Below are 19,083 nucleotides of genomic sequence, written 5' to 3' on the forward strand. Positions count from 1 at the left end.
CTCTTGACCTCTCTGATGTGGTTATGCTGCTCTCTAGAGCTGGTTGTTACATAGTTTCTGTAATCTGATAACTGGTGCAGTTATTTCATCTGTTTAGCTGTGGTTAGTGGATCCATAGAGTGAAGTTCATAGACCTTGCATAAGGCTGCAGCTGTGGTAACAGTGAGGTATCATTCAGTTTAGCTCATGGTCACCGCCAACCGGAAACATGTTGCTGACTGAAATGCAAGTGTGTTGAGCAAGACTGAGGGAGAAGTGTATGCTGGGTAGATTTCCTTTCTGTGATATGTGTCATTTGGTGAGGACCAGCCTTACGATGCAGGTAGTTTAACTGAAGCAGGACTCTGAAGTGTATATCTCTTAACCTGGTTTGAAAGCAGCAGGTACTGATTTATAAACAATGTACCATCTTGATATAATTGGTTGTATTATTAATGTAGTATGGTATTATAGGAATGGGGTTTTTGAGCTGCCAGTACTTAAAAATAGTTTTCAATTCATACATCTTACTGAATTGGATGTATTTATTATGGATCTGGAATGAGTGTTTCCTTAGTTGACATGCTTTTATCACCTGCAAGGTACCTTTTGGTTTGTGTGGCTATGGGGTCTGTTAGGGTCCCACCATCGAAACCTTCAGTTATTCTCTGTTTGGAACCCAGTTCCCTTGAGGGAGTATCCTATGAGGAAGTTGGTCAATAATGTCAATGCATAGAACTGTGTTTCTGCCTGTGACAATGTCGGTTTCCATGTTTGGTTCGAAGATGTTTTGCTGTAATGAAAAGGACTGACTACACTTTTGTTTGTCCGTTAGCAGACACTTTTATCCAAAGTGACTTACGGTAAATAATGTTTTGTTTCTTGTTGCATCCAACGACGGTGCATTAGTATTTTAAGGTCTGTGAATAAACTAAAAAGGTCTCTCTCTGCAGGCTGCCTTCCCTATATCTCTGGCTCCCTCCATGGCAGCTGATGACTACAACCCAGTAAGTACTGGAGATGATCTATAATTCCTTTCTCATATGATGTCATCATTAAATATATAAATTAACTTTATGCACTGAACAAAATATCAATGCAACATGTAAAGTGTTGGTCCCATGTTTCAAGAGCTGAACTAAAAGATTGCAAAAAATGTCCATACACACAAAAAGCTTATTTCTCTCATTGTGCACAAATTTGTTTACTTCCCTGTTAGTGAACATTTCTCCTTTGCCAAGATATGCCACACCTGTCAGGTGGATGGATTATCAAGAAGCTGATTAAACCTCATGATCATTACACATGTGCAGTTTTGTCAAACAACACAATGCCACAGATGTCTCAAGTTTTGAGGGAGCGTGCAATTGGCATGCTGTTTATTTCTCTACCGTAAGCTGCCGCCGTGGTTTTAGAGCATTCGGCAGTACGTCCAACCAGACTCCCTACCACAGGCCACGTATGGCACTATGTGGGTAATCGGTTTGCTGATGTCAACGTTGTGAACAGAGTGCCCCATGGTGGACAAGCATAATCTATGGGCTACGAACACAATTGCAGTTTATCGATGGCAATTTGAATGCACAGAAATACAGTGACAAGATCGAGGCCCATAGTTTTTTTTAAAAAGATATCTGTGACCAACAGATGCATATCTGTATTCCCAGTCATGTGAAATCCATAGATTAGGGGCTAATTAATTTATTTCAATTGACTGATTTCCTCTTATGAACTCAATAAAATCTTTGAAATTGTTGCATGTTGAGTTTATATTTTTATTCAGTATATATAAAAAATAAGTTTTTTATTTCTTGTAAATACCACATTTACAATATCAGAGAGAGAAACAGAATGAAAACATGAAAGAAACAGAACAGAATGTTTGAGAGAGAGAATGCACGCACAAGATGTCAACAAATAATTATTTTTGAGAGAGACTGAGAGCGAGAGAGACACATGTGACACTGTTGGTGTGAAACAGGATGTTCCAGAGACTATATTTGAGGTAGTTGGGTGAGGGACTGTCTGATTGAGCACTACCTTCAATCACCCATCTCCTGAACTAGTGACTATCTGACCTCTCACTACCTTCTGTTCTCCAAGGTTTCCCTGAGACAGAAGTCCAGGAGGAAGACTCGAGGAGGTAAATTGTTATCCAGGCCTGATTCTGCTGCTTGCTGTTTGTGCAGCTCAATTGTAATTTGGCCCCTTGATGTGGGCGTGTGTGAAGTGACAGGATGATTAGAGTGTGTGTGTGGAGGGTTGTGTTGCAAATGGCTTAAGACCAAGCTCAGCAAGAGAGCCCAGTATTATTAGCCTTCTGTTCATGGGCAGTTACTGTATGCTGAGCAGTCTGTGCTTCATTGTGTGTGATATAATCCTTTGGAAGACCTTTTTGACTACTTCCTGTCTGACAACTTACATGTGACACAGGTAGGCTGAAAGTGGTTAAAAGAGATTCTGAATTTGCTGTACATAAAAATAATTTATGAGACCAATCAAAGTGTTGTATTAAAATGCCTGCATTGCAATACATTGAAATGGAGGGTTTATTGTTGCATCCAACCACGATGCATGTTCAGGAACTATCTCCTCTGTGTGTGTTTCTATGTTCAGGTAATGTGGCAATGAGCAGGCGGAGGGTCTCGGTTAAAGAGCTGGGGGAATCTGACCACCAGGGCTGGCTCTACAGGAAGAAGGAAGGAAAGGGCTTCCTGGGCTTCAAATGGAAGAAGTACTGGTTTGTGCTGAAGAAGACTTCTCTGTACTGGTACACGAATCCGCTGGTGAGTAACGCTCACTACTTAGCCCGCTACGCAGAGTCATCCTGTCATTGCCACAGCTGCCTGCTGCCTCTCGTCACTGTTGGAGTTTGACATGGTGTTTCCTGAAGCTGGAAATGTCAGTGTGTCAGTTTCTTCTACAGAGGCTGATGTGATCTGCATGACTTATTGGCGTGATGGAGGAATTAATAAAGCCTGTGTTTACCATGTGTCAAAACAAATTTGAGGGAACTAGAAATTGAGAAAAGGTGACGGGTGTTTCAAGTTTTAATGTCACGTGCACAAGTACAGTGAAAAGCCTTTCTTGCAAGCTCCAAACCCAACAATGCAGTAATCAATATCAAGAATTTAAGGTGTTATGAATTAGGTGATGGTGCATGGAATAGTGTTTCATTTTTTTATTGCTTTAATGCTAAGAATCTGTCAATCCGGTCTTATTTTTAGGCAGAGAAAGCAGAGGGATACATTAACCTGACTGACTTCATGATCGACAGAGCATTGGAGTGCAAGAAAAAATTGTAATTAACATTTTTCTTATTTTACAAAATCATGCTACTGTTGGTGTAAAAATGTCAATGAGTCTATTCCAAGAAATCATTGAACATTTACTGACACTTTTTCAGTCTGAGCAGAGTGTGAGTGATTGAACACAGTGAGAAAGTAAATGTTCACCTCTCTCTTGCAGTGCCATCAAAGCATGTCACCCACAAGTCATGATGTTTTACTTTGCAGCTGATACCTACGAGGAGATGAACATGTAAGTCACATGAAGAGAGTCATGTAAGTCAAGTTAAGAGTGTCATCATAGAAGCAGTGTGAGAAATGTAACCGTTTCTCTTTGTCTTTTGCAGATGGTTGAATAAGCTTGGGCTCGCTTCAATCCAATATGAATTGGCAGAGGGCAACACTGCTGGTAGGTTTTCATGTTGATCAGTCAGAATGGTTTATCATTTATCAGTCAATTCCACCAACTGACTCACTCTGTTCTTTACTACTATTGCCTCAGTATCACTGCTGATTATTGTTCGTCAAGCGAAGACTGGGGAGTATGTAGCCTAATGGCATTTTGACTCTGTTCAGAGTGCTACAGCGAGGCGAGTGATCACGAGGAGGCTGAGACAATAGAGGCTCCCCCTCCCCCATACTCAGAGCAGATGAGCCAGGACTCTGCGGATGTGGGTGGTCCACATGGCAGTGGACATCAGGTCAGTAGGCACTGGGTTGTTGAGGAAGCCCTGGTAATTAGGGCTAGGAGTTTTTCCTAATCGTGTGACCTGACCAAGAACAACTTTGGGCCCTAGTTACACTGTGTTGCAGTTTTTCTGCAAAGTGTTGAGCGTTAAAGTGGCACTCCAGTCGTTTCACCTCATTTAACACCTGATTTACTTAACAAAAGGCACATCTCAATAGGTGGTCCAGATATGTCATGACATCACAGGTGGGGCTTTTCTTTTGTTGTCTATTACGCCGCAAACAAGGGGGGAGGCCGATGACATCACAGATTCCCATCAGACCAACTCCTTGAATGCCCTACTCCTTAAAGTTTGCAGTTGTCTTAAAAACTTTATTTTCCTTAAACATTTTTTTTACCCTTTTAGTGGGTGTACTTTACTGTATTTATACTTTGGTTATCGCTTTTCAACAGTAAAAGTAAAAAATAATCACTAGAGGACATCTATTAACCCTGCTGAAACACCCTTAATGTTCATGTCTCCCAGGGTAGCCTCCTTCCCCCATACTCCTTCTCCCCTCCCAGCGAGACCAATGGATCCTTCTCCTCACCTGTCAGCACGATAACATCACAGAGTTCCGTGTCCTCTCTGGCCAAGCATCGTCAGTCCTGGCTGGACCTGGTCTCGCAGGCCTCTCCTGTTGCCGGGGAAACGGTGGTGTGCTCTGTGCAGGTCCACACAAATCAGCCCCCACAGCATCAGAGGAACGAGGGGCCCCTACAGCACCACCAGGAGGCTTCGTCCTTCCAGGACCCCCCAGGGAGCACAGCCAGGGAAGACTTTAACTCCAGGGAGCAGACAGAGGACTTGGCTGTGCTAGAAATAAGGACAGAAGATGGTGAGGAGGCTTCTTTAGCTGTTTTTTTTCTAAACAATTGTTGACTTAAATAAGGGGAGCATATCAGTTAATTAATTGAGAAGGAAATGGAAAATCCACCCATCTCACAATTGATATGATATTAAGGAAAAGTGAGAGCAGTAGTTGTGGCCTTTGGATGCCTTTTGTTCTTATGTTATCAGACCTGTGGATAAGAGAAGTGCAAGTAGACCACACTTCATGTTGCCTCTGGTTGTATAATGTTACAGCTTTGGTCTTTGGGAGCACATTAGAGCTGACAGTAAAAATACACTACGTGACCAAAAGTATGTGGACACCTACATGTCGAACATTTCATTCCAAAACCAAGGGCATTAATATGGAGTGGGTCCCCTCTTTGCTGCCAAAACAGCCTCTACTCTTCTGGGAAGGATTTCCACTAGATGTTGGAACATTGCTGTGGGGACTTGCTTCCATTCAGCCACAAGAGCATTAGTGAGGTCTGGCACTGATGTTGGGTAATTAGGCCTGGCTCGCAGTCGGCAGTCCAATTCATCCCAAAGGTGTTCGATGGAGTTGAGGTCAGGGCTCTGTGCAGACCAGTCAAGTGTTTCCACATAGATCTCGACAAAACATTTCTGTATGGACCTCATTTTGTGCACGGGGACATTGTCATGCTGAAACAGGAAAGGGCCTTCCCCAAACTGTTGCCACAAAATTGGAAGCACAGAATTGTCTAGAATGTAATTGTATGCTGTAGGATTAAGATTTCCCTTGACTGGAAATAAGGGGCTTAGCCCGAACCATGAAAACCAACCCCAGTCCATTATTCCTCCACCAAACTTTACAGTTGGCACTATGCATTCAGGCAGGTAGCGTTCTGCTGGCATCCGCCAAACAGATTCGTCCATCAGACTTCCATCTGGTGAAATGTGATATATCACTCCAGAGAACGCGTTTTCACTTCTCCAGAGTCCAATGGCGGCGAGCTTTACACCATTCCCGCCGACGCTTTGCATTGCCCATGGTGATCTGAGGTTTGTGTGCGGCTGCTGGGCCATGGAAATCCATTTCATGAAGCTCCCAACAAACAGTTGTTCTGCTGACATTGCTTCCAGAGGCAGTTTGGAACTTCGTAGTGAGTGTTGCAACCGTGGACAGATGATTTTTACGCGCTTCAGTACTCGGCGGTCCCGCTCTGTGAGCTTGTGTGGCCTACCACTTTGCGGCTGAATAGGTTGTTGCTCCAAGACATTTCCACTTTACAATATTAGCTCTTACAGTGGACCGAGGCAGCTCTAGCAGGTCAGGCATTTTACAAACTGACTTGTTGGAAAGGTGGCATCCTATGACGGTGCCACGTTGAAAGTCACTGAGCTCTTCAGTAAGGCCATTCTACTACCGATGTTTGTCTATGGAGATTGCATGGCTGTGCACTCGATTCTATACACCTGTCAGCAACAGGTGTGGCTGAAATAGCCAAATCCACTAATTTGAAGGGGTGTCCACATACCTTTTGTATATACACTGCTCAAAAAAATAAAGGGAACACTAAAATAACATCCTAGATCTGAATGAATGAAATATTCTTATTAAATACTTTTTTCTTTACATAGTTGAATGTGCTGACAACAAAATCACACAAAAATGATCAATGGAAATCAAATGTATCAACCCATGGAGGCCTGGATTTGGAGTCACACTCAAAATTAAAGTGGAAAACCACACTACAGGCTGATCCAACTTTGATGTAAAGTCCTTAAAACAAGTCAAAATGAGGCTCAGTAGTGTGTGTGGCCTCCACGTGCCTGTATGACCTCCCTACAATGCCTGGGCATGCTCCTGATGAGGTGGCAGATGGTCTCCTGAGGGATCTCCTACCAGACCTGGACTAAAGCATCTGCCAACTCCTGGACAGTCTGTGGTGCAACCATGACTGACCCACCGCCAAACCGGTCATGCTGGAGGATGTTGCAGGCAGCAGAACGTTCTCCACGGCGTCTCCAGACTCAGTCACATGTGCTCAGTGTGAACCTGCTTTCATCTGTGAAGGGCACAAGGCGCCCGTGGTCGAATTTGCCAATCTTGGTGTTCTCTGGCAAATGCCAAACGTCCTGCACGGTGTTGGGCTGTAAGCGCAACCCCCACCTGTGGACGTCGTGCCCTCATAAAACCCTCATGGAGTCTGTTTCTGACCGTTTGAGCAGACACATGCACATTTGTGGCCTGCTGGAGGTCATTTTGCAGGGCTCTGGCAGTGCTCCTCCTGCTCCTCCTTGCACAAAGGCGGAGGTAGCGGTCCTGCTGCTGGGTAGTTGCCCTCCTACGGCCTCCTCAACGTCTCCTGATGTACTGGCCTGTCTCCTGGTAGCGCCTCCATGCTCTGGACACTACGCTGACAGACACAGCAAACCTTCTTGCCACAGCTCGCATTGATGTTCCATCCTGGATGAGCTGCACTACCTGAGCCACTTGTGTGGGTTGTTTACTCCGTCTCATGCATTTATTGTCAATCAGTGTTGCTTCCTAAGTGGACAGTTTGATTTCACAGAAGTGTGATTGACTTGGAGTTACATTGTGTTGTTTAAGTGTTCCCTTTTATTTTTTTGAGCAGTGTATATCTGAAGATGTGAGTTAGTCTGCATGTCTGCCTGCACATCCTGCCCCCTTGGAGTTTTTCTTTAATAGATTTGAATACCAAAACATCCAAGTCTTCCAATCAAAATCAAATCAAAGTTTATTTGTCACGTCCTCCGAATACAACAGATCTTACAGTGTAATGCTTACTTATAGGCTCTAACCAATAGTGCAAAAAAGGTGTTAGGTGAACAATAGGTAAGTAAAGAAATAAAACAACAGTAAAAAGGCAGTTTATATATAGTAGCGATGCTACATACAGACTCCAATTAGTAAGGCTGATTGAGGTAGTGGGTACATGTAGATATGGTTAAAGTGACTGCATATATGATGAACAGAGAGTAGCAGTAGCGTAAAAGAGGGGTTCTTGGGTGGTGGGTGGCGGGACACAATACAGATAGCCTGGTTAGCCAATGTGCGGGAGCACTGGTTGGTCGGCCCAATTGAGGTAGTATGTACATGAATGTATAGTTAAAGTGACTATGCATATATGATAAACAGAGAGTAGCAGCAGTATAAAAAGAAGGTTTGGGGGGAGGAGGCATACAATGCAAATAGTCCGGGTAGCCATTTGATTACCTATTCAGGAGTCTTATGGTTTTTGGTTAAAAACTGTTGAGAAGCCTTTTTGTCCAAGACTTGGCACTCCGGTACAGCTTGCCATGCGGTAGCTGGGGTCTTTGACAATTTTTAGGGCCTTCCTCTGACACCGCCTGGTGTAGAGGTCCTGGATGGCAGGCAGCTTAGCCCCAGTGATGTACTGGGCCGTACGCACTACCCTCTGTAGTGCCTTGCGATCAGAGGCCGAGAAATTGCCGTAACAGGCAGATGTTGCAGCTGTAGAACTTTTTGAGGATCTCAGGACCCATGCCAAATCTTTTTAGTTTCCTGGGGGGAATAGGCTTTGTCGTGCCCTGTTCATGACTGTCTTGGTGTGTTTGGACCATTCTAGTTTGTTGTTGATGTGGACACCGAGGAACTTGAAGCTCTCAACCTGCTCCACTACAGGCCTGTCGATGAGAATGGGGGCGTGCTCGGTCCTCCTTTTCCTGTAGTCCACAATCATCTCCTTAGTCTTGGTTACGTTGAGGGATAGGTTGTTATTCTGGCACCACACGGCCAGGTCTCTGACCTCCTCCCTATAGGCTGTCTCGTCATTGTCTGTGATCAGGCCTACCACTGTTGTGTTGTCTGCAAACTTAATGATGGTGTTGGAGTCGTGCCGGGCCATGCAGCAGTGGGTGAACAGGGAGTATAGGAGGGGACTGAACACGCACCCCTGTGGAGCTCCAGTGTTGCGGGTCAGCGTGGCAGATGTGTTGCTAACTACCCTCACCACCCGGGGGCGGCCCGTCAGGAAGTCCAGGATCCAGTGGCAGAGGGAGGTGTTTAGTCCCAGGATCCTTAGCTTAATGATGAGCTTTGAGGGTACTATGGTGTTGAACGCTGAGCTGTAGTCAATGAATAGCATTCTCACATAAGTGTTCCTTTTGTCCAGGTTGGAAAGGGCAGTGTGGAGTGCAATAGAGATTGCATCATCTGGGTCTGTAGTCATTTAGGCAGGTTGCCTTTGTGTTCTTGGGCACAGGGACTATGGTCGTCTGCTTGAAACATGTTGGTATTACAGACTCAATCAGGGACATGTTGAAAATGTCAGTGGAGACACCTGCAAGTTGGTCAGCACATGTCCTGATGATCCGTCTGGCCCCACAGCCTTGTGTACGTTGACCTGTTTTAAAGGTCTTACTCACGTCGGCTACGGAGAGCATGATCATGAACAGCTGATGCTCTCATTCATGCGTCAGTGTTGCCTGCCTCGAAGCGAGCATAGAAGTGAAATAGCTCGTGTCACTATGCTTCCCTTTGTAGTCTGTAATAGTTTGCAAGCCCTGCCACATAAGACAAGCGCCTGAGCCGTTGTAGTATGATTCAATCTTAGTTCTGTATTGACGCTTTGCCTGTGATGGTTTGTCGCAGGGCATAGCAGGATTTCTTGTAAACTTCCGGGTTAGAGTCCCGCACCTTGAAAGCGGCAGCTCTACCCTTTAGCTCAGTCCGAATGTTGTCTGTAATCCATGGCTTCTGGATGGGGTATGTACGTACAGTCAATGTGGGGACGACGTCCTCGATGCACTTATTGATAAAGCCAGTGACTGATGTGGTGTACTCCTCAATGCCATCGGAAGAAACCCGGAACATGTTCCAGTCTGTGATAGCAAAACAGTCCTGTAGTTTAGCATCTGCTTCATCTGACCAATTTTTTATAGACTGAGTCACTGGTGCTTCCTGCTTTAATTTTAGCTTGTAAGCAGGAATCAGGAGGATAGAGTTGTGGTCTGATTTACCAAATGAAGGGCGAGAGAGAGCTTTGTACGCGTCTCTGTGTGTGGAGTACAGGTGATCTAGAATTATTTTTCCCTCTGGTTGCACATTTAACATGTTGATAGAAATGTATTTAACTTAAGTTTCCCTGCATTAAAGTCCCCGGCCACTAGGAGTGCCGCCTCTGGGTGAGTGGTTTCCTGTTTTCTTATTTCCTTATACAGCTGACTGAGTGCGGTCTTAGTGCCAGCATTTGTCTGTGGTGGTAAATAAACAGCCATGAAAAGTTGCTGTTTATTGTCCTGTTTTCGCAGTTTTGGATAATCACATAAGGTTGGTGGCACCTTAATTGGGGAGAATGGGCTCGTAGTCATAACTGGAGCGGAATAAGTGGAATGGTATCTAACACATGGTTTCATGGTGTTTGATGCCATTCCATTTGCTCTGTTCCGGCCATTATTATGAGCCGTTCTCCCCTCAGCAGCCTCCTGCACTAAGAATACAGTGCATTTTCTAATGACTGTCAATTAACCAGTTGGAAAAAAAGATTAACCGAAGCAGTTATAGTCAAAACTATGTAAATACTGTCAATGAGCTTTAAATCACTTAATATTCTGTTTAACCATTTTTGAGTAAGAAAATTGACCCCAAACCTCATCCTACTTTATCTTTAGGGATTTTTGAAAAGTAGTAAAATACCAATATTTTTCTGCTAAAATGTAAAGTTGTTAAGGTCCATTTTATTCTTGCAGTGAACCACGAAGCCTCGTCTGATGAGATGGAGAGATTGTACATCCACCTCAAGCAGGCCAGCCTCTCTCCCATAGGAGACCGCAAACCATCCACCAAGAGGGACTTCAGAGCCTCCTTTATAAAGCGATGCAAAAACCAGGACGTTAACGAGAAACTGCACCTCATCAGGACCCTCAACAGCACGCTAAAGGTATATCTGCCAACTTGACTAGAATTATTGTATGCTTTTGTTTTTATCAGTTTATCAGTATCAAATTGTTGTCCTTGTTTTCTGCAGAAATTGTATGTGCTATTTATGCATCATTTTGAATAGTATTGCAAGTATTGAGACTCTTGAGCATAGTTACTCTCTCTCACTCTCACTCACTCACTCACTCACTCACTCACTCACACTCACTCTCTCTCTCTTTCTCTCTTCCCCTTTGACTCAGGCAAAGGAGGCAGACCTGTTGACCATCGAGCAGGTGCTGTCAGACCCTGACCTCACCTCGCCCAGATTCAGGGAATGGAAAGACGCCAACACACCTTTGCTCCAGGAGATCTGTCTCAAGCATGTACACCAGGTGGCAGCACAGGTAGAGACCTCCGCAGCAGCAGCCAATGCCATCGCTGTCTCCTTTGTGGAGACCAGTTTATAAGGGAGTAGGATGAAGTTGCCCCTAAACACTGATCTAATGTCAGTTTTGAGTTTCTCCCACTAATGCTTATGAATAGGATTTGGGATGGATGAGCTGATTGTGGACCTGTGCCTAAGGGCAACTTTTACTCAGTGTTTTATAAGACTCACTGCCATCGTCTACCCATAACCCAGTAGCACTAATAGTTGTACTTAGGCTGCGTTTTTATCAAAATATATACAATAGGAAGCAGCTCATGTTGTCTTGCCACTAAGTGGACTCATGATAAGAATAATGTATATATATTTTTAAAGTTCTTAAATGGAGTTGATGCAAACATTTGGTTGATTGGATTAAATTATATGGTTTTATATTGTTAATGTTTTAATTTATCTTTTTATGTTTAGAGATCTAACAATTTTCCGTTTTTTTTTTCAATTCTGTTTTAATGTGTACAGTATTTGTGTTTGCTTGTTTTTGTGGTATTTTAAGTAGTGAGTGATGGAACATTGGGTACATGTGAACCATCTCTCAGAAAATATATTTCCAAGTGTTTATTTTGCAACATGGTCAGTAGCCCATAGGACAAGGTTTTATTTTCTAACAGTGCCACAGACATGCACTAGTACTGCCTTGACTAGTACTGTGACTTAGACTTATCTTGTTTACATTAGGATCATGATACTTTTGTGGGTTTGCTTAGATACATTTTCATTCAACATTGCTGTATGTGATAGATGTTACATTCAGATCCATGGAGATGTTGTTATGCAATCATAACATTTTGTGCCAGCAACAATTCATCACGAATTGTAATTGAGATGATTTAGCTGTGGTAAATATTTTAAATACAATTATTGTACATAAGTGTAAGGTGTGGTAAATTGTCATTAATTGCCTGTAAGAGTATTAAAGCGTTTAAATGCTCTGCGTTATAAATATATTTGTGTCTTTGTATTTTATTCCTCTGACAGAGTATGCTTTTTTGAATAAACTATCGAGGTGTTATAGTATTTTTTGGCCACGAGTCGTCGCCAATTACTTTCATTTGTCTACTGGACCTGCAATGCCAATGTGTGACACTAGGGTCCGCTGGTTTCTGTGTACTGTTCGTATTGGATTTCGTTGTGGTTGTGCGCCATATTGGCAATTTCCTCCATCTCACCAAGCCAGAGCATGTATGCATCAAGCCGGTTGTTGAGAACAATATAAACATTTTACAGCGAACCCAAAATACAACAACATGGAGGCAGTCAAAGCATTCAACGACGAGGTTTGTATGATTTCTCCCCCATTTCAATGGAAGTGACTGTTAGCGAATTGTATGATTGGCGTCAAGTAGAAAATGGGGAGAAGGGCAACTAGATACAAGGCCTCATCCTTTCAGTAGACACGGTTTGCTTCGCCTATGAATATTTACCACCCATTTAGTATTTGTACGTGTAAGCGAAGCTATCTCGTCATTTGGTCAGAAATAACTATGCTAAATTATGTAGCTAGGTACTGTACCAACTACTGTACTGTTAGCCACATTGTAATCTGGCAGAGTGCGCTAAGAATGTTTAGCTAATATTAGTTAGCTGACGTAATAGCTAAACTCACTCAGCGAAGCTAACTCAAAAAGCGTAAAAATAACTAGCTACAACCCGTGTACACCGCCCAATCTTATTTGGTTAACTAGTTAATTTCTTAGCTGTCACATTCAACTGTGAAGGTTTGCTGGCGAGCTAACTAACAATGTTAGCCAAGCTGTGCCTAGCAAGGCCGGGTAAAATGGCTAAAGTTAGCCAGGTAGCTAATGTTATGTTTTAGCGTGGTGGCCGTGTGCAGTTAGCTAGTAAATTATGCAGTAAACCAATAATTGACTTTGTACGACTAGGTACCTACACTGTATGTAGAAAGTTAGCAAATATATTTTTAATCCAAACGTATTTTGCCTGGACATTGCGCGTGCGCTAGCGCCTTGCCAGTTTGCCCACACTATTCGTGCAGCCAAGTGGTCGAGTCACAATTCGTCTGACTGGAATGCAGTAATTAGATGGGACTTTTGGTTTCTCAAGTCCCAACTTTACATTTTCCTCATTCTTATTCTTCTGCACGCGACTCGTTTTACACCATTTAAACTGGAAACAAAATTCAAACTTTAAAATGTGAAGACTGGTCTGGAATAGTGAGCTTGCATACAACTTTTTGATATTTATACATTTTAAACACTTTGTCTTTGTCCATATTAACTTTAATAGGACTTTTTTCAACATGTTAAAGCTCCCCATTGTTACATAATCACTTCCAACACTCACTGTAAACAATGCAACTTTTAACTCCTCAGCTTTGATCACTTCGCGAACGATTTAGACAAAAAAAGCATCAACATTTTCTCTAACTACAGTGCATTAGGAAAGTATTCAGACCCCACGACCTTTTCCACATTTTGTTACTTAACAGCCTTATTCTGAAATGTTTTTATTTATCAATCTACACACAATGCTTCATGATGACAAAGCAAACACGTGTAGTTAGTGCCTTCCGGGATCCATGGGACATCCCTAACCTCCACCATAACCATTTTAAATGTCATATCCAATAGGGTATGGACCTCCCAAGAATCCCAGTTGGACCAATAACTGCCATGGTTGGAACTGAATACAATATCACAAAACGATGCTTGTACGCCTAAGTGGTAGGATTTGTTAGGCCCAAGTGCCAAGCAAAACACTGAGCGAACTAAACCGGGTGCATTCTGAAAGTATTCAGACCTTTTCCACATTTTGTTGCGTTACAGCCTTACTCTAAAATGGATTAAATAGTTTCCCCCTCATTCATCTACACACAATACCCCACGAGGACAGAACAAAAACAGGTTTTTATACATTTTTACAAATGTATTCAGACCCTTTCGTCAGTACTTTGTTGAAGCACCTTTGGCAGTGATTAAGTCCTTGAGTCTTCTCGTGTATGACGCTACATGCTTGGTATTTGGGGATATTTTTTTTCATTCCCAGCCTCCGTCCCCGCAGGAGGTCTTTTGCCTTTTGGTAGGCCATCATTGTAAATAAGAATTTGTTCTTAACTGACTTGCCTAGTTAAAGGTTCAATATAATAAAAAATAAAATATCCTCTCAAGGTTGGATGGGGGAGCGTCGCTGCTCAGCTATTTTCAGGTCTCCCCAGAGATGTATGATCGGGTTCACGTCTGGGCTATGGCTGGGCCAGTCAAGGACATTCAGAGACTTGTCCTGAAGCCACTCGTGCTTTGTCTTGGCTGTGTGCTTAGGGTCGTTGTCTTGTTGGAAGGTGAATATTCGCCCCAGTCTGAGGTCCTGAGCGCTGCGGAGCAGATTTTCATCAAGGACCTCTGTACTTTGCTCCATTCATCTTCTCCTCGATCCTGACTAGTCTCCCAGTCACTGAAAAACCACCCCACAGCATGATGCTGCCACCACCATGCTTCACTGTACGGATGGTGCCAGGTTTCCTCCAGATGTGACGCTTGGCATTCAGGCCAAAGAGTTGAATCATCAGAATCTTGTTTCTCATGGTCAGAGTCTTTTAGGTCTTTTGGTGAACTCCAACTCCTTTCCAAATCATGCCCAATCAATTGAAATTACCACAGGTGGACTCCAATCAAGTTGTAGAAACACCTCAAGGATGATCAATGGAAACAGGATGCACCTGGGCTCAATTTCAAGTGGCATAGCTAAGGGTCTGAATAAATATGTTTGCATGTATTTTTATTTACGGTAACCTTTATTTAAATAGGCAAGTCAGTTAGGAACCAATCCTTATTTACAATGATGGCCAAACCCGGATGATGCTGGGCCAATTGTGCGCCGCCCTATGGGACTCCCAATCACGGCCAGATCTGATGCAGCCTGAATTCGAACTAGGGACTGCAGTGGAAGACTTTTGCACTAAGATGCAGTGCCCTAGACCGCTGCGCCACTCGGGAGCCCAATGTATAAAAATATAAAAAATAAACAAAAAATTGCTACAAGTTTGAAAAAATAAATTTTTGCTTTGTCATTATAGGGTATTCAGTGTAGATTGAGGGGAAACAAATAATTTAATACATTTTATATTAAGGCTGTAACGTAACAAAATGTGAAAAAATTCAAGGGGTCTGAATTCTTTCTGAATGCACTGTATTTTTGAACACTGCTGTTTTGACCACTCTAACAAGTCAGACAAACTCCTCTACTTCACTGCTATTCAAATCTGGCTTTTGAAAAAAAAATATATTCTACCAATAAAAGGTTCCAGGTGTTTGTAGGAGTTTAGAGTGCCGAAAAAATAAGCTTTCTTGTGTCTCATCATTGAGCAACTCAGGCGGAGCTGTTGCAAAGGATACTCTCACAAACTTAGGGTAGAGGGTTACAACTGTTTGTCAGAGTTTAGAGTGACGAAAAGCACATAGCTAACGTCAACTAACACCTCTCTCATATTGCGTCATTAAGCAGCCCTTGCTATGGCAAAAAGAGGGCCATAGACTAGAATTGTAAAGTAATCTAAAATCATAGATCTCCTGTTTCAGTGCTTAAGCTATTAACTCCAGACTAACGCTCTCTACTCAGAGTGCTTGTCAAAATATTTTTGATGCTGTATATAATTTAACTATAAGCTTAAAGTGTGCATAAATTAACATGAGTTTGAATGAGAACCACAGGAATACAGAGGTAGCAATTCATAAAATAACTCACCAACAGTCAATCTTGAACTGTTCAAGCTAGGGACACCAAACCAACTTTCACATGTTCAGACTATCCCAACTAAACATGTTTTCCAGACTATCCTATATAAATGTGCATAAATTAGCATAACATAATCCACCAACAGTAACCTCGAACCGTTCAAGCTTGGTACAGCAAACCAACTTTAATATGTTCAGGCTATCCTAACTTTTCATCCACCTACTTTTTCAAATATACCCAGTCACCAACACTACCACTACTATGACATTTTTCAAAACCATAAATACTTTAATGCGGCTTTGCTTTAAATAGTACATTTAACATTTTTAAAATTCTACCACAAAAATAATTTTAAAATGGTAAAGGAAGTCCCACTAATTGTACTTCATGTACAATTACCATCTAGTTCACACACAGCTATCTGGTTGAGAACTCTATAGCAATAATGCATGTCTAAACTAGTCCTACAGTGCACAATTCAACTGGTGTTGAATTGTGGTGTAGCTTACTAGCTTGTAAGCTAGCACTCAATAGCTAGATACTCATGATCTGGATAACGGACATGCAAAATTAGGACTGATGTTGCAACAAGCCTTACAACTGGGGATGTGGCCACATGACATGGTGTGCCTGTGTAGAATTACATAACATGAACCATTAAATCAGATACCATCAACAACATACAGAAAATTAAAAGATCAGCATCATCCCCAATAGTATCAACACACAAACTACTTTTTCAGCTACTGAAAAAAACAAGTAAATAGTAGACTGGAGGCTATTTCTTGATTGATCTTTGTGTTCATAATAAAGGAAGCCCCAAGTGTCTTAAAACACTTGACTACACTCCTTCCCTGGCCTATGTAGCCTACTGTACAATCTCTTCAAATGCATTTCAAGTTAAATATTTGCCATTTCTCTGAAGCCTTAGCCCTGATAATTGTTTATTGTCTGATTTAATGACTGTATATTATATTAGATGTTTAAAAGGTTTGTTTCCATCGCTTTTTGTGTTTCAGCTCTACTCTCTGAATGAGTACAAGCCTCCGATCTCCAAGGCCAAGATGACCAATATTACCAAGTCTGCAATAAAAGCTATAAAAGTAAGTATGTAGAAATGAATGAAAAGAGACAGAGTTGGGGTGATCGCGGACAGGGAGCCTCTTTCCCAGCCATACAATGATTGGGTTTCAATCAATCCTTGTCTTACCCGAACTAACTAAGCTCCTAGTCATTCTGACATGTTCATGCAATGCACTCTTTGGTTAATTTGCATAAACTGATAAAACCCAATCTTTGGAAGTAATACAAGTGTCAGCCGGTGTGTTTGGGAGTTTACCAGTCGTCCTATTCACTCTAACCAAAAAATATGTATATAACACTTTCAGCCATTAATTTAAAAAAAATAAATGTAGTGCCTTTTTGTGAGACTGGCCAATTCTGTGTCATTTGTATTTGATAACACTAATTTCAAAATGCGTCATAAACTGTGCTGTCACTAACACTGGTATAACATGCTTATAATTAGGCCTGATGAAATACAGTTGAAGGTGCCACTGAAGAATGTGCCACAATGTTGATAATTCCGTTTGAGGTGGTAGCCACTTACCAGTAGCTACGTAGATAAGCTAAATGTTTGGTTGGTAATGGAGAGGTTGTTACACTTTTCCTGTGAATCCATGAATTTTTCTCCAACTGAGAGCACTATCTGTAAACCTAATTATAATAGTGTGCTACTGTCAGGTGTTGTTGGCAGTACTTAAACTCCAACTCGTGTTCGCCACGGCGCAAACATTGTTCTCAAATAGAAGCGATTGTATTTTCTTATGCTAGATAGTAATTTACTTCTGCTGTCTGAGTTAGCAAGAGCATGAATAAAACACCAGGACGGGTGAACTGATGAGTGCTTCAATAGGCCTAAATCACAACCTTATTTCTCATGAGATCTCACCTTTTATGGTATCTGTTCAAGTCCTCTTGTTTTCTTTCCATACTGGTATGACAGACGGTGCCTAATGCTGATTACTAGAAATGGGTGGAAACACTAGTGTAAGCAGATTTTAGCTTGACATGTAGATTGATGCTGATAAGCTGCTTCTCTTTGATTTGACATTTCATATACCCTCATAACCTTTGATGGTAGATTGTGTTGCCAGCTCCTGCCCAGCCATACTTTGATAACTCATCTGTGAAGTTAGTTAGTGTCTGTGATGTGAGCTCAGACACCACAGGATGTGTGTTGCTCTCTGAATAGAGAGACAACCAGTTGACAGGCTCTCCTGGGTTTTGCATGGCATGTTAGACAGTAGGAGTAGCTTTTCACTCTGGGGGGCATCATCTATTGCAGAGCATTACTCAAACTTCTACCAAAAACAAACACAGGCAATGAACATTCAGGAGACAGAGGAGAAAAGGGAGATGAACATAGCATAAACTTTGGAAATGTAGTCCCAACACAAAATATGCTTTCTTTTTTGTATTGGCTACAATCTAAGAAGGATGTCCTCTTCCTAAGAGCTCCCATACTTTCACAGTGCTGGTAATTCACTGCTGGCTGAAACCTTGAACCAAACTCTTTCATAGTAGTAATCTGTATGCATCCTAATCAATCATTTCCTGGGTAGTTACACTTAAACAGAAAGAATCCTTGACTTTCAAGTCATAGACCAATCTTACAAAGACATCTTATCGCTAAAATAATCTTATCGCTCGTTGCCTTCTCCATCTTTCCAATGTCTTTTGCTATACCTCTCGCAGATTTCTCTCAGTCTCTATGAACAGCTCCTTTACCTTTTAACAACGGATAACAAAATAAGCTGTACCACGATGAAGTGCATTGCTAACCACTTTTGGGGATGGTCAATCAATGTTTATTTTTGTTTTGTTTTTTGAATCTGTACGAATTAGTGTGATCTTGGTGTTGCTGTGCCTGTGTTGCCTGTGAATAACTCCTGTTTCCCCTTCCCTCAGCAGCTCTCGCAGCTCCCCCAAAGCACTGAAAGTGAAGCAGGAGGATGGGGTGGAGAGAGTAACAGAGATAAGGGAACCCCTAACCAGCTTAGGTAGGAGATGGGCTGTTTCAAACAAGGAACATGGAAGAAGCCAAACCAAGGAGACACAAATGTCTCCCTCATAGAGAGAGCTTGGGATGGCTGGGGCGCTCTTGGCTCCTTGAGTCCCTGCTCTCTACCCCAGCAACACTTTCTCTTTTCTCTGGCTTTCATACGTGGTTCAGTTCTGACTGAGGTAGAACAG

General features: G+C 42.3%; 2 protein-coding genes across 3 annotated transcripts in view; both read left to right on the forward strand.

Moving 5' to 3' along the window:
• The window catches only part of LOC139375318 (connector enhancer of kinase suppressor of ras 3-like), a 74,513-nt gene extending 62,434 nt beyond the window's left edge, over positions 1-12,079 (forward strand). The window contains exons 17-26 of the mRNA XM_071116982.1: positions 933-986; positions 2,083-2,122; positions 2,596-2,765; positions 3,207-3,280; positions 3,448-3,519; positions 3,614-3,675; positions 3,843-3,967; positions 4,481-4,832; positions 10,523-10,713; positions 10,955-12,079. Of these exons, the coding sequence (XP_070973083.1) occupies positions 933-986; positions 2,083-2,122; positions 2,596-2,765; positions 3,207-3,280; positions 3,448-3,519; positions 3,614-3,675; positions 3,843-3,967; positions 4,481-4,832; positions 10,523-10,713; positions 10,955-11,161 (1,347 nt within the window). The 3' untranslated portion in view covers positions 11,162-12,079. The remainder of the gene's footprint in view (positions 1-932; positions 987-2,082; positions 2,123-2,595; positions 2,766-3,206; positions 3,281-3,447; positions 3,520-3,613; positions 3,676-3,842; positions 3,968-4,480; positions 4,833-10,522; positions 10,714-10,954) is intronic.
• Positions 12,080-12,282: 203 nt separating this feature from the next.
• The window catches only part of LOC139375320 (SR-related and CTD-associated factor 8-like), a 43,288-nt gene continuing 36,487 nt past the window's right edge, over positions 12,283-19,083 (forward strand). Inside the window, exons 1-2 of one of the 2 annotated variants that reach the window (XM_071116988.1) lie at positions 12,283-12,413; positions 16,848-16,931. In XM_071116988.1, coding sequence (XP_070973089.1) covers positions 12,384-12,413; positions 16,848-16,931 — 114 coding nt within the window. In that variant the 5' untranslated portion in view covers positions 12,283-12,383. Of the gene's footprint in view, positions 12,414-16,847; positions 16,932-18,798; positions 18,891-19,083 lie in introns of those variants that run through there. The other variant, XM_071116989.1, reaches the window with a different exon arrangement.

This window comes from Oncorhynchus clarkii, chromosome 19, assembly GCF_045791955.1.
Source record: "Oncorhynchus clarkii lewisi isolate Uvic-CL-2024 chromosome 19, UVic_Ocla_1.0, whole genome shotgun sequence".
NCBI classification, from domain to species: domain Eukaryota; kingdom Metazoa; phylum Chordata; class Actinopteri; order Salmoniformes; family Salmonidae; genus Oncorhynchus; species Oncorhynchus clarkii.